The sequence below is a fragment of the Neopsephotus bourkii genome, unplaced genomic scaffold, assembly GCF_033783945.1.
Source record: "Neopsephotus bourkii isolate Nb327-2 ecotype Australia unplaced genomic scaffold, CSIRO-AGI_Nbou_v1 NB_1511, whole genome shotgun sequence".
NCBI lineage: Eukaryota > Metazoa > Chordata > Aves > Psittaciformes > Psittacidae > Neopsephotus > Neopsephotus bourkii.
Genome location: NW_026901987.1, coordinates 7,365,789 through 7,379,457, shown reverse-complemented (window position 1 = coordinate 7,379,457; position 13,669 = coordinate 7,365,789). Strand labels below are relative to the sequence as shown.

General features: G+C 36.5%; 1 protein-coding gene across 7 annotated transcripts in view; it reads right to left on the bottom strand.

Annotated features, from left to right (window-relative positions):
- The window catches only part of GRIK2 (glutamate ionotropic receptor kainate type subunit 2), a 401,313-nt gene that overhangs the window by 8,860 nt on the left and 378,784 nt on the right, over positions 1–13,669 (bottom strand). For 5 of the 7 annotated variants that reach the window (XM_061369873.1, XM_061369876.1, XM_061369877.1 and 2 more), the window contains 2 exons: positions 8,124–8,374; positions 567–744 (listed from right to left, as the gene is read on the bottom strand). In XM_061369873.1, coding sequence (XP_061225857.1) covers positions 567–744; positions 8,124–8,374 — 429 coding nt within the window. Of the gene's footprint in view, positions 1–566; positions 745–7,510; positions 7,924–8,123; positions 8,375–13,669 lie in introns of those variants that run through there. The other 2 variants (XM_061369875.1, XM_061369874.1) reach the window with 2 other exon arrangements.

Genomic DNA, 13,669 nt, shown 5'->3' with positions numbered 1-13,669 from the left:
TTCACCCTCTAACTGAATTGAATGCTGATTTTTTCAAGGACTTTCCTATTTGTTTCATAGAGAGGATCAACAAGTATCTGATGATACTGACCCTTCCTTTAACAGAACAACATTGAAATAATCTTCTGCAGGTTGAAGTGCTCACTGGGTTTTAGAGTTGTGCAGTGAACTTAGATGACATACAGGACCTCATTGCAGGCCACTTCTAGCAGATGTTGTTAATGTCTCCCACTGGGAACATAAGATTCTGGCTTGTCTTAATTAATTAGTATCCAAAAAACATCAATTCAGCCACTCTCAAATTCTAAAATTTATTTCCTGACAAAAGAAAACGTACTCTGGGTGGATGACAGAGACTTCTGGTGAAGCAACTCTGAATCCATTTAAAGTCTTCTGAAACTGTTTAACCTGGTTCCAGTCCAAGTGCGCCCTGACAGCTACACTAGCTCCCTGTGGCTGATGGGGAGCGCCTATCAGTGCAGAAACCTTTTTCAAAGGTGGCATTGTTTAGCTCTGTCAGCAGCTTTTCTGGCCATCTTACTGACCATGATGTTTTTCTGACTCACCTGTGGACCTAGGCTGGGGCAGATGGAATTGCATTTGTGTGGTTCCACTCTTTCCTCTCAGAGAAATCCCAGAGGATGGCATAGGACAATTGCTCATCAGCCTCGAGGGCATTTTCTCATGAAGGATTCCACAAGTTTTCATCCTGTCATCTCTCCTTTCAACATGTATATGAGGCCACTGAGGAGATAATGAAATAATTTGGGCTGTGGTGTCATCGGCACGCAGATGATACACAGTCCTACTCTCCAGGACGGTGAGAGAAGGATGGTGCAATCATTTTGTGCTTCCAGGACCTGGCTGAAATAGGGGTGTGGTGGCATCTTAATCCCGGGGAGTTAGGTGCTATGTTGGGCAAGAGAAACATTCAGAAGGTAATCTCTATCCTTTTATTAAGTTTATCTACGTATTATTCAGTTCCACCTCTTGTGAAAGAGGCTTACAGTCTCAAGATTCCTCTAGATTCCTAAATCTGTTTCTGAATTTTCAAACTGGATCAGTGGTGCTAAGTACTATTTGTCACCTATGATTCAGTCAGTGGCAATAATTTCTACCAGCACTAAGCTTGTCACACCAGCTTCCTCCCGGACACACTACTGCAGTCCATTGCCCCTTGACAATGGCTACAAATGGCTGCCAGGTGTTTAGTAAGTGCTGATAGCAATTCACATTACTTCAGCCATGTAGCTGCTGCTGAGCAAATAAATAACAACATAAGGTACTACCTATGTGATTCAGCATGTTATCCAGTGCTATATTTTAACGTTTCTTTGTGTTGCAATCACATCTGTGAAGGGTACTGCGCTGCATTTCAGCAGAAATTATCCTGATTACACTAAAATCAGTCACCTGTGGTCTTGATCTCTCAGCCACTGGACGTAAAAGTTCATTCCCTGTTAAATCATTTTTGATCCTAAATCAAAATTAATTCTCTGATTGTCTAAGGAGGATTGGGTTTGTTGATCTACAGGCATGGTGACAGGAAGTGATGATGATGTGTAATTAATCCTTTTTACTGTGAATCTATCTGTATTAAAATATTGCATGTAACACCATATAGTTTTATTTGAAAACAAATATTCCACCCTACAGATTCATTTTAGATAATATATAAAACCTGTCTTACCTGAGTTCAGCTATATCTAAACAGCTTTTTATAGTTTGCTGAGCTCAAGCCCACTGTACATTATTTATATATAGCTGTAGCAGTTTTATAGTTCAGTGTGATAGCATAATTTAATATAAAAGTTGGCATGGCCTCAAATCATATTGAACAGAGAGAGACTATTAGTATTAATTTAATGTCAACAGTTTCTAGACTTTTTCTCAAGCTAAAAGCAGCTGAAGGTGTTTGTTATTACTTTGCTGGTTTATACAAAACTCAAATAAAATCACATGGAGTAAATTGTGTTTACTACTATACTTAGCTATAGTATAGCTGATTAAATAAAAATGCAAAAGTTAATATTTACATGTTAGAATATCTGTTAGAATAGAATATTAAAGTATTATATAGGGGAATCCAATAAATAATTATTAGAGAGATATGAATATTCTGTAATCTGACTTTTTATTTTCTTGAGAATGAAATTTTTATTTTTTTTTTCCAGAGGATCAATATTCATAAAGCAATGAGTCAACTTTACATATATTTCTAATCTTCCTATTCTTTTCTCTTTAATGATAAATCTTAAGATATTAAAAGTACTTCAGAAACAAGGTTCATTACCAACTAGATATTGGTTACGATGAAATAAAAAATCAAAATAGAGACCTTGTTTTAATGTTTTATTGTTGCAAATGATTTTTTTAAATGCCACAGTCAGATTGCCTTTTTTTTTTCACCTTTTCCATTTTTGTCTTTTCATAATTTTTTTTCCTGTGAAAGATGGGTGTATTTGTAGGTTTGTGATGTTTGTTTTGGTGGAGTTTTTGTTGTTTTTTGTTGTTGTTTGTTTGTTTGTTTTTGTTTTTTGGTTTTTTTTTGGGGGGGTGGTGTTTTTTTTTTTACAGATTCTTTTTTTTTGTTTTTTACAGTTTCTTCCATTAAAGAATGTCCTCTAACATGTAGTTAGGTGGTTTCCAAGAGGGCATTTAATTATAATTAATACCTCAACTTCAAGTAAACTGTACACTTACAAACACACACAAATTAGCCATACAAGTCTGTACATCCACATAGAGTGCTCAAGGGAGTACAGGATGATAGAAATTCACAATTTTACAGCTGCATATCTGCAAAATGCAATGTGCTGAAGCTGGAGAAACATTTCCTTTTATGAGCTTTCACAGATGCTGCTCCTTTTCCCAGCTAACATTAAAAATTCTGAGGCTACTCCATTACAAAATGTGGCATAACAACACAGACTACATCACTGACTGTACATTGTATAAAAGTTACTTGGAATACAAATCCCAAAGCTTTTACTTTGATCTACCAAGAATGCCACATTCTTTTGTTTATTGTAGCCTGAGTAACAGGCTTTTCAACTTTAAAATCCTTTGAAATTGCCTCCCCTGGAAAAAAAATTTAAAAATTCACTAAACTGGGATTTATTCTGGGGTTGTTCCAAAACTATCCCAAATAGCAAAGGCTTTTAGCAGTAAACCATCAGGAATATTCTCAGAATTCCAATAACACTGACATAACTGCATTTTTTTTTTTAATAATGAAAAAGACTGTAATGAAAACTAATTTAGTACAATTTAGAAAAGAAACAGCCAATATAAAATATTCTGGTAAAGTAAGAATGGATTCTAAAAAAATTTTCATTATTCATATTTAATTATTGTGGTAATTTTGGTTTGCATTGTAAGATAAGAATTGATACATATTCTGTTAATGAAGAAGCACCCACAATATTTTGTTACTGATTAACGTCATGCTGTAAGAGCATTCCATATAGGACAAGTCACATATATGTATTTTGCTCACCTCAATTCTAAAAAGCAGCATTCTAAGACATAACAAATTAATTTATTCTGTTGCAAACAGATTGTGGAAGGACCTTGGCAAATGAACTCATGTTAGCATTTACACTAACTTCATGCAAAAAAAAAAATAAAATCAAGAAGTAACCATATTTGAGGGAAACAGAATCAGGATGTGGTGTCAACTCTATATGTTGACATATACATAATTTTTTCAGCTAAGCAGCCCTTAACCTCTCATTGCTTCTTGGGAAAGGTGTGCGTCCACTACATTAATAAAACTAGGTTTCAAGAAAACTTCTCAAGCCAAAGCCATATTCTCCAAAGAAACCATGACCAGGATAAGTACAAAGACAACCATTTGCAAGGATGCCACCAAGAAATACTCTATATGTTCTTGACATTGCCTTCAGCAATACTATGAATTTCATCCTAAAGTTTTCAGCAGTGCAGATGAAGTTTCTACCACAGAGCTGACGCTTATGGTAATATATTATATCTAATCACTATGTGAAGGTGGTATCAAAATGGAAATAATCTCAGAGAAGTCTCAAAAAAAAAAAAAACAAAACAAACCACAAAAAACAAACCCAAACCCCAAACTCAAACACAAAAATGAAGGAAAGAACAATAAATTCTCAAACTGAGAATCAGCAATATATTATGCTAAATATTAATGGTCTTCAAGGTCAATGTTTTCCACGGTCATTATGGTAATAATATGAGCTATACAAAATTAAATGCTTTAAACGAACATAAACCTATAACACACTGATGCACATCAATAATAAAAAAAGGACATAGTAATTGTTTTAAATGGCTTCTATTTCTAACATTGTTTATACACAGCCCTCTGAGTACTTGTTAAAATTAAGGAGAAGGTAGTTCACCAGCAAAAGCAATTAGAAAATGCAAATGACTGGGCATTTATTGTTAAGATTGGCTGGATAAAAAAGGTCTGCTTAATAACTTGTTTACAAGCAGATGACATAATTAGATGGTTGTATGATAAACAACAGAAAAGAATACAAGACTAAAATATTTTCTAAAGGCTGAAATGAGAAAAGGTGAGCATTGTGAAATTCTATTAAAAAGTAACAATTAAATTTCCCTCTGAGAAATTAGAAGGCACCATCTTGTGGCTACTTTGCAGGAATGCAGTCAGGATAGTCTGGTCCCCCATCTCGTCCTACCCCTTCCTTCTGTGTCAACTAGAATGTCAAAATTCTGCTATACACAAGCGCAATGCTTTGTCATTCCCAATACTTTGTCTGAAAAAAAAATCAGTGCAACTATGTACTAGGTAGGCTTATAGGGGTTATTTAGCTCAAAATACACCACAGATTATCACATTACTCAAATGTGTGTTTGATGTAGACAGCAAATTCAGAATTATTGGCAATCAGAGCAATAAAGGCTTATTTAACTGATGTTTAGGTTATGATTTGATAGGAAAAACTTTGTTGGTGTTATTATTTCAGTATACTCTAAGATTTAATCTAGTATAATTCTATGATTCTATGAGTCCATGATTTTGTATTATAAGAAGCCTATAGCCAGATAACTCTTTGTGAAACAAACAGGGTACACTGATGTGTCTCGTTTCACATTATTTGAAGTACTAAACAGTTCAAAATTAGTAAACTGCACATCTTCTCTTTTTCACAAGCAGACCTATTTCTGACCTGCTGATGGTCTGAATTCCAGCAGAACTGAATCCATATACTGTTATTTTCATATCCATCATAGAATAGTTAGGGTTGGAAAGGACCTTCAGATCATCAAGTTCCAACCCCCCTGCCATGGGCAAGGACACCTCGCTCTAAACCATATTACCCAAGGTCTCGTCCAACCTGGCCTTGAACGCTGCCAGGGGTGGAGCATTCACGACCTCCCTGGGCAACCTATTCCAGTGCCTCACTTGATCTTCTGGAAAATACCTAGTAAATTAGGACACTCATTTTTCAAACAAACTTGCCGTAAGTGTTAGTGACTGACAGTCTAAATGTGATATCCAAACATAACTTTGTTTTTGAAAAGTGTCACTAAAAAGACGTTTCTCTGCGTCTGGAAAGTGTTGTGGTCGCATGAATTCATGTTTCCCAGAAAGACTTCCGATAGTATCACAGGTTTCCTTTGAATTTTTGAGCATATATGAGAATAGATGTTCTGAACCACTTTGGTTATAAGATGCAATAGTTATTTAGCAAATAACACAATTTTATCAGCTGATTTTCTGAGCTCAATTCCTTTCAACATTTCACTCCTCCAACTAGGTTCACACCAGCCAATGTCTCTGTTTACATGCACACTCTGAGAGCAGTGTGACATTGAAAATGCTAAAACTACATACCTAGATTATACACTCTAAATCTGCATTGCCTCCCCACTGGAAGTGCAACTCTAATTTTGTATATATTAAAAAGCGAGCACACATACTAATATGTCCACTTATATCCCAAGATACTACATATATCCAACAGCTGAAAATAGGTAATTTCTTTTGTTTCCTTGGTTGTTAATGTGACCTTTGATCTTCCCTGTTTCCAAATGTTGACAAGCATTATACAAATACCAGAATGGGATTCTGATTCTAGAGGGATGAAACCATATTACCAAAAATAGGTGCCTCCTCTCTTGCCATGAGATAGCCAAGACAACATTACTTGCATGGTTTACTCATCCCAGCAGAGGAGATGTAGAGACTGGAGACAGATGGTACTGCTTATCTCCCCTTTGGCTGCTGCTACTCCTTCTCCTAGGCAAAGGGTATCTACTATATTTGGGGATGACAGAAGATGTTCATTGGAGGTTTGTGGGCGCCAGGAGAAGATAGGGTGAAGGGATGATAGAGTAGGCCAAGTGTAGGAATGCTAGCATAATTTTCCTGTTGATTTGATTTCATAAGTAAAGTGCTACTGAAATTTTACTTGTCCCCTGCAGTCAGGGTGTGTGGCTGCAGTGGGGAAAGGAGAAGAGGGAATGAGAGGTTGACGGCAAGGAGGAAGGAGAGGAGAGAGACCTGACTGCTTCAGGTTCACTCCTAACTTTTTTAAGTATCTCATACTTGATGATGAGCCTTTTCTGGCGTAAGTACTGTGAAATGGTCAGATTCTTCCAAAAAACAACCATAGGGCTTAGAGAAACAACTGCCTAATTAGGAAGTTTCTGTTTGTTTCCTCACACAATGGCCAACAGACTGTTATTTTCACATAAGATATGCATTCACACTCTGTAAACTGCTGAATTCATGTTACAAGATTTTTATCAAAATAGTGTTGTTTTTCTGAGTGCTTGTTAAAAATCCAGGAAAAAAAGCTAAACCAAACTATACTTATGTCCATAAGAAATCCACATAACATGTCCACATTAGGAATGGATAAAAATTATTGAGAATTACATGGGTTACTTAAGTAACTGAAATCTTTTAACTCACAATTTCATTTTGGAAACATAGCATTCCAAGAGTATGTTAACAGAAAGGAATTATCCTAAAGTATCATAAAGAAGAGGATCTAAATGTTCCTTTAACAATTTAATAAAATATACCCATCTTCAAACTATGCTCAGGACCTCGTAACCTCACTCTGCCTTTGTGCATATTAGAAAAAAAATCTTTTAATATATTTATGAAAGGACACTTGCATACCAAAATGTTGTCTCAAAAGAAGTAGAAACAAATTTAAAATTTTCCAAGTAATGATTCAAGCTACAAGAACTCCCCAGTAGCTTCTGGAAAAATAAAAATATAAATATAGCTATCGGATTTACTACTGATTTTATTACATTAAATTTCCAAATAGAAATATAGAAAGTGCCATAGGTCACAAGCTCCTCAAAAGGAAAAGAAAAAAAAAGAAAAAGACCTAGTAAAATTTAACATGTTCTCACAATTTTGAAAAGTCAGAATTTGTCTTGGCAATGAAATACAGTTTGAATTTAGTTTCAAATATGAGTACATACAAAGATCTATTCATTATGAAAAAATAATAATTCCAACTAAGAATCTCACAAGATATTACTAATGTTGATACTATTAAAGTATTGTGGTTTTATAAATTGCAAGTACAAAACAAATTAACACTAGAATTTTTAAAACGGATTCAGTTTGAAATTACATGACATCATATCAGTAGTAAACCCACCCAAAAAAATCCATGCTGATGTAATCTTTTACAGATGCTACCAGGAAACTTTGCAAGCATAAACTTCCGTAAAGAACATTTCTACAGAGACATTTTTAGATTTTGATTTTGAGCTACAGTTTGTCTTTGAAAATCAGAATTATCTGTAGAAGATTGTTTCCCATTACAGTTTCAGATTTCTTCTTCATCCATAAAATTAACTGCAGTGAACTTCCAGGAGTAAAAAGCTGTCCTTTTTCAGGCTTGAATAAGAGGAGAAATAGTCACTTGTCCTGAAATCTGGCTACAATTAAACACATTGAAGACAAATTAAAAGCTGTAAATGTAAGACTTTGGGTACTTTGCTGTGATCCTTTGCTATACAAGTACTGTACTATATGGTAAACAATCAGTATGTATCACCTACATTTCACTACCAGATTCTTAAAGTATTATTTAAATAAAACACTGTTATAAAATAAAATAGGAAAAGACAATATTTACCTTTTCCAACTGGGCATTTTTTTTTGATTTATACAAAAACTCCCCTACTGCCACAAAGACAGACAGCACCAATCCTGCTGCCAGCACAATGAAGATTCCTCCAATATTTTGAACTCCCAAAGCACTGGCCTCTTTACTTTCCTCTTCTGGGCAGCCATTGCCTCTCCACCATTTCTCTTTCATCATGTGGAGCTTGCCCTCCTCTTGCAGCTGAAGAATTGCTATAGTGATCTTGTCTCTGTATGGGGAACCTGAAGAGACCACAGGGAACATATGTCAGATGGAGTCTATTTTAAGGAAAGTTAGTTATTGCTGATAAAAATAAAATGTGATATAATGCACAGGAAGAAGTATATCCTCTATTATAACATTTATTGAAAGGCCATATATATCTCACCACACTAGTCACACATAAACACAAACCACACGTGTACACATATAAATGTATGTGCACAGACCTTGATCCAGCTGGTGATGCCTGTAAGCCAGACAATAGAATGCAACAAGTGCTACTACACTTAGTCTCTTGGTCTCAAATATCTTCATGTCCACTATTATATCCAGGCAAATGTTATTCATCTTTCAATTTCCATCAGGCTTTTAATTATGCCACACTAGACTTAGTCTAATATACATAAATCCATAGGGTGTTGCTTCATAGATTGCTACCCTAAAACTAATCCAAGGTCTGATATATAACAAACATTTTATACTATTTATTAAAAGAAGAAACAACAATTTATGCCTCAGGACCACAAAAAGTCTCTATTTGACAGATTGTCAGTCACTTAAGATGCCTTCCAAGCATGCACTTAATTATTAACAGTACCAGGTAGCAATGCATTCAGAAAGATAAGATTAAGTGTGTTTGGCTTACAGGGATGTAAATTTTCATATTTTAATGTATTTCTTTGTCATAATTTATTATTCTAAAATAATAAATTCATAGGTTTTGAACATTTCAATATTTCAAGGGGCAGTTCAAAGGGAAGTGACACACCTTTGCGTGTCATCTCCTCTCTTTGTCTTTATATAATGCATAAGGACTTTTTAATGAGTATTCTAAAATCTACATCAATGAATGAAAAATGCCAGTGGAGAAAGTTTTTCTTTTCTGAATGTTAGGGACTAAATCAAATCAGTTAGAAGTGATTTCTATGTTAAAATTTGTGTAATGTTAAAGGAAAAAACAAAGCCATTATTTTTCTTCTGCTCCCTTGAAAACAGTAACAAAAGATTCTTCATTAAAGTGGTTAAGTATTACCAGTGGAAAAAAAAAGAAGGCAGATGAAAAGGCATGGCATCCTCTCTTTCATGTGCTATGAATGCAATTCTACAAAGAACTCCTCCTCTTTTTCTGTTATAATAATGCTACTTACTAGCTATAATTTTTGTGTTTCATTTGGCTGAGTAGTAACATATATTTTCATTAACTTAATAACTTTTAAAAAAATCCTCAGCATCCTTTAGGGAAATGCTGCCTATTTGACCACTTCGTGTACTGTGATAAACTGTGAAGAAGCTGAAGAAATACATACATAGGATATTTTATACTGTTCACACTCTTGGAAAATATAAATTTTCTTCTGGAATTTTTTTCAATTTATTCTTAATTTCTTTGATTTCATCTTACATAACTTAGCTTATCATGAGAATAAAGCCAACAGCAGAGGGTTGCTGTACCAGCATGGAAGTAAAACATAGAAAGAACCATTAATTACAAATCACTCTGGACTTTTCCTTTATTCCAGAATAATAGGTGGAAAAAGCTGGCCTCAAAGAATTTAAGCTGCAAGAAATTGTGCTTTTATCATCTATACTTCAAAAACAGTGATGCTGTATATTAGGAATTAAACTGTGCTTACACAGGACTACTTTCTTATGCATGCAGGGGCTTAAGTCACACCATTTCAGATGATCCCGATTATGCTGAAACTGCAGAATTCTATACCTGACACATTTCTTCAGTGAGATGGAAGAAAGAAAATGAGTAGTCCACAAGAGCCTGGAGAAGTGTAGGTGCATCCTAGAATATCTTGGGGATATTGTCAATGTTACACTGCCTATAAATATTTAACAACAACTTAAATAACATTAGATTCTAAGAAATAATCTTAGAAATAATTTAAGCCATCTTCTGATCTGACAGGTTGCTTTCTAATTAAATGGATTTGCATTTCATTTCCATACTTTCTGTTGGTCTAAATATAGGTAGTACCAACTATTCTTCATGTATTATGTGTATATTCTAGGGACCAGATTTGTACACATACAGCTGTAGTCCATTTGAAGCACTTAAGAAAAATGAATTAACTGAGGAATTCATAGACCAAAACCATGAAGCATGGACAAACCCTATCTACAATTAGTTAAGCTTATGAGGCATTAGAAGCGTGCAGTTCATAGTTATTTAGTTCAACAGTATTTGTGTCTCTTACTGTTGGCGATTTGTAAATTTTGCACAAATAGCTGTGAAGTGGACTGATTACTGGGTTTTTGGTGTTTCTCCTGCAATATTTCTATTTGTTATACCTTATTATATTGTCTTAGAAGTAGTAATCTTATAAGTAAGGATCAGTGTGGGACGACCACCATTTTATACTGCTAGTGTTAAGCATTTAAAATTTTATACCCATGAAAAAGTAAGCATTCAATGTTGTAGTCTATTTTATTTCTGAATGACTTACAATGTTCTAAATTCATTGATTCATATTTTGCAACAAATAATGAGTTCACCTATTAATCTGATATTTGAAAAAAAAAGTAATTTTTAATGCTGTTTAAACTGATTCAAGTAGTTATTAAGAGAACAAAAAAAGCATAGCAACAATATTATTTACTAAGCTTTTATTTTCTTCCAGATTTTTTTCTGAAACAAGCTCTAATTGCAAGTGTCTGCAATTTCAAATCCACTTGAAGTGGCCAAAAGTATCATTGTTTGATCTGTGGATTACAATGGTAGCATACAAAAAGGAGAGAAAATAGAGATTATGAACAATGCACCCAGATTACACTTAGAATGTTAAAACTGTTTGAAAAATGTCAGCAAGTAAATGTAAAAGATTTTTTACATTTACCGATAATTTTCCCTATCATTCCTCATGTATGACATGAGTAGACAACCATTCATCATGAGTGAAACATGAGCCAGGTCCTTCATAAGGCGCTGCAGGAAAGCCATGCCCTGTTTTTTTCACTTTTAAAAATCAGAATTATTTCATATGAGAGCATATACTGCTCAAGAGAAAAAAAATAAAATGAAAACAAAAACTATAAGACTCCAAGAAAAATGTGTAGGCATGCATTTGCAAAGTAAATATGGTATGAATAAAAGTAAAGTAATAAAGCAGAAACAATAAAAACAAAAGAGAAAAAAAAATCTGCTCTGTGAAGAAATGTGAACTTCACATCTCAAAACTCAATCATAGAATAGTTAGGGATGGAAAGGACCTTAAGATCACCTAGTTCCAGCTCTCCTGCCATGGGCAGGGACACCTCACACTAGATCATGTTTCCCAATGTGTTGTCCGACCTGGCCTTGTACACTGCCAGGGATGGAGCATTCACAACTTCCTTGGGCAACCCATCCCAGTGGCTCACCACCTCACAGTAAAGAACTTCCTCCTTATATCCAATCTAAACTTCCCCTGTTTTTTAACCCTTTACCCTTTGTCCTATCACTACAGGCCCTAATGAAGAGTCCCTCCCTAGCATCCTTGTAGGCTCCCCTTCAGATACTGGAAGGCTACTATGAGGACTCCCTACAGCCTTGTTTTCTCCAGGCAGAAAGTCCCCAACTTTCTCAGCCTTTCTTCATACAGAGGTGTTCCAATGCTCTGATCATCCTCGTGGTCCTCCTCTGGACTTGTTCCAGAATTCCTTGTCCTTTCTATGCTGAGAACACCAGAACTGCACACAATACTCCAAGTGAAGTCTCATGAGAGCAGAGTACTAGGGCATGATCACCTCCTTTGACCTGCTGGTCATGATCCTTTTGATGCAGCCCAGGGTACAGTTGGCTTTCTGGGCTGCGAACGCACACTGCTGGCTCATGTTCATTTTCTCATCGACCAACACCCCCAAGTCCTTCTCCTTAGGACTGCTCTGAATCTATTCTCTGCTCAACCTGTAGCTGTGCCTGGAATTGCTCCAACCCAGGCGTAGGACCTTGCAGTTGTCATGGTTACTTCGTAAGGCTGGCATCAGCCCACCTCACAAGCTTGTTAAGGTCCCTCTGGATTGCATTCCTTCCCTCCAGTGTATCAACTGCACCACACAGATTTGTGTTATCAGCAAACTTGCTGATGGTGCACTCAATACCACTTTCCATGTCAGCGACAAAGATGTTAAAAAAGACAGGTGCGAACACCTATCCCTGAGAGACACCACTTGTTACTGGTTTCCAGCTGGACATTGAGCCGTTGACCACAACTCGTTGTGTGCGGCCATCCAGGCAGTTCTTTATTCCCAGAGTGGTCCACCTATCAAATTGATTTCTCTCCAATTTGGAGACAAGAATGTTGTGTGGGGCAGTGTCGAACGCTTTGCACAAGTCCGGGTAGATGAGGTGAACTGCTCTAAACCTGTCCATCAGTTCCATAGCCCCATCATAGTAGGCCACCAAATTGGTCAGGCAGGATTTCTCCTTAGTGAAGCCATGTTGGCTGTCACCAAGTACCTTGTTGTTTTTCATGTGCCTTAGTATGCCTTCCCGGAGAATCTGTCCATGATTTTGCCAGGCACAGAGGTGAGACTGACTGGTCTGTAATTCCCTGGGTCATCCATTTTCCCCTTCTTGAAAATGGGGGTTATATTTCCTGTTTTCCAGTCATGAGGAGATTCACTTGACAAGATTTTTCAAATATGATGAACAGCGGCTTAGCAACTTCATTTGCCAGCTCCTTCAGGACCCGCAGATTGGATTTCGTCAGGTCCCATGGACTTGTGCACATTCAGGTTCTTAAGACAGTCTCAAATCAGATCTTCTACCACAGTGGGCCTAGGGTCTTCATTCTCACAGTCCCCTTGTCTGCCTTCCAAGACTTGGGTGGTGCGGTCAGAGCCTTTGCCAGTGAAGACCAAGGTAAAGAAGTCATTCAGAACCTCAGCCTTCTCCAAATCCTGTGTAGCTAGTTCTCCTGAGAGCTGCCTGAGGGGACCTACGTTCTCCCTAGTCTGTTTTTTATTTGCTATGTACCTGTAGAATCCCTTCCTGTTAATATCCCTAGATGATTTTAATTCTAACTGGGCCTTTGCTTTCCTAACCTGGTCCCTAGATTCCCAGACAACATCCCTGTACTTTTCCCATGCTGCTTGTCCTTGCTTCCACTGTTTATAAGAGTCTTTTTCATTGGAATTTTCCTCAGGAGCTCCTTATCCATCCAAGGAGGTCTCCTGGCCCTCCTGCTGCACTTCCTTCTAGTTGGGGTGCAACAGTCCTGAGCTTGTAGCAGGTGATCCTTGAATATCAACCAACAGTCTTGACTCCCCCTGCCGTCTAGGGCTGTATCCCATGGACCCTTACTAAGCAGGTTCCTGAAGAGGCC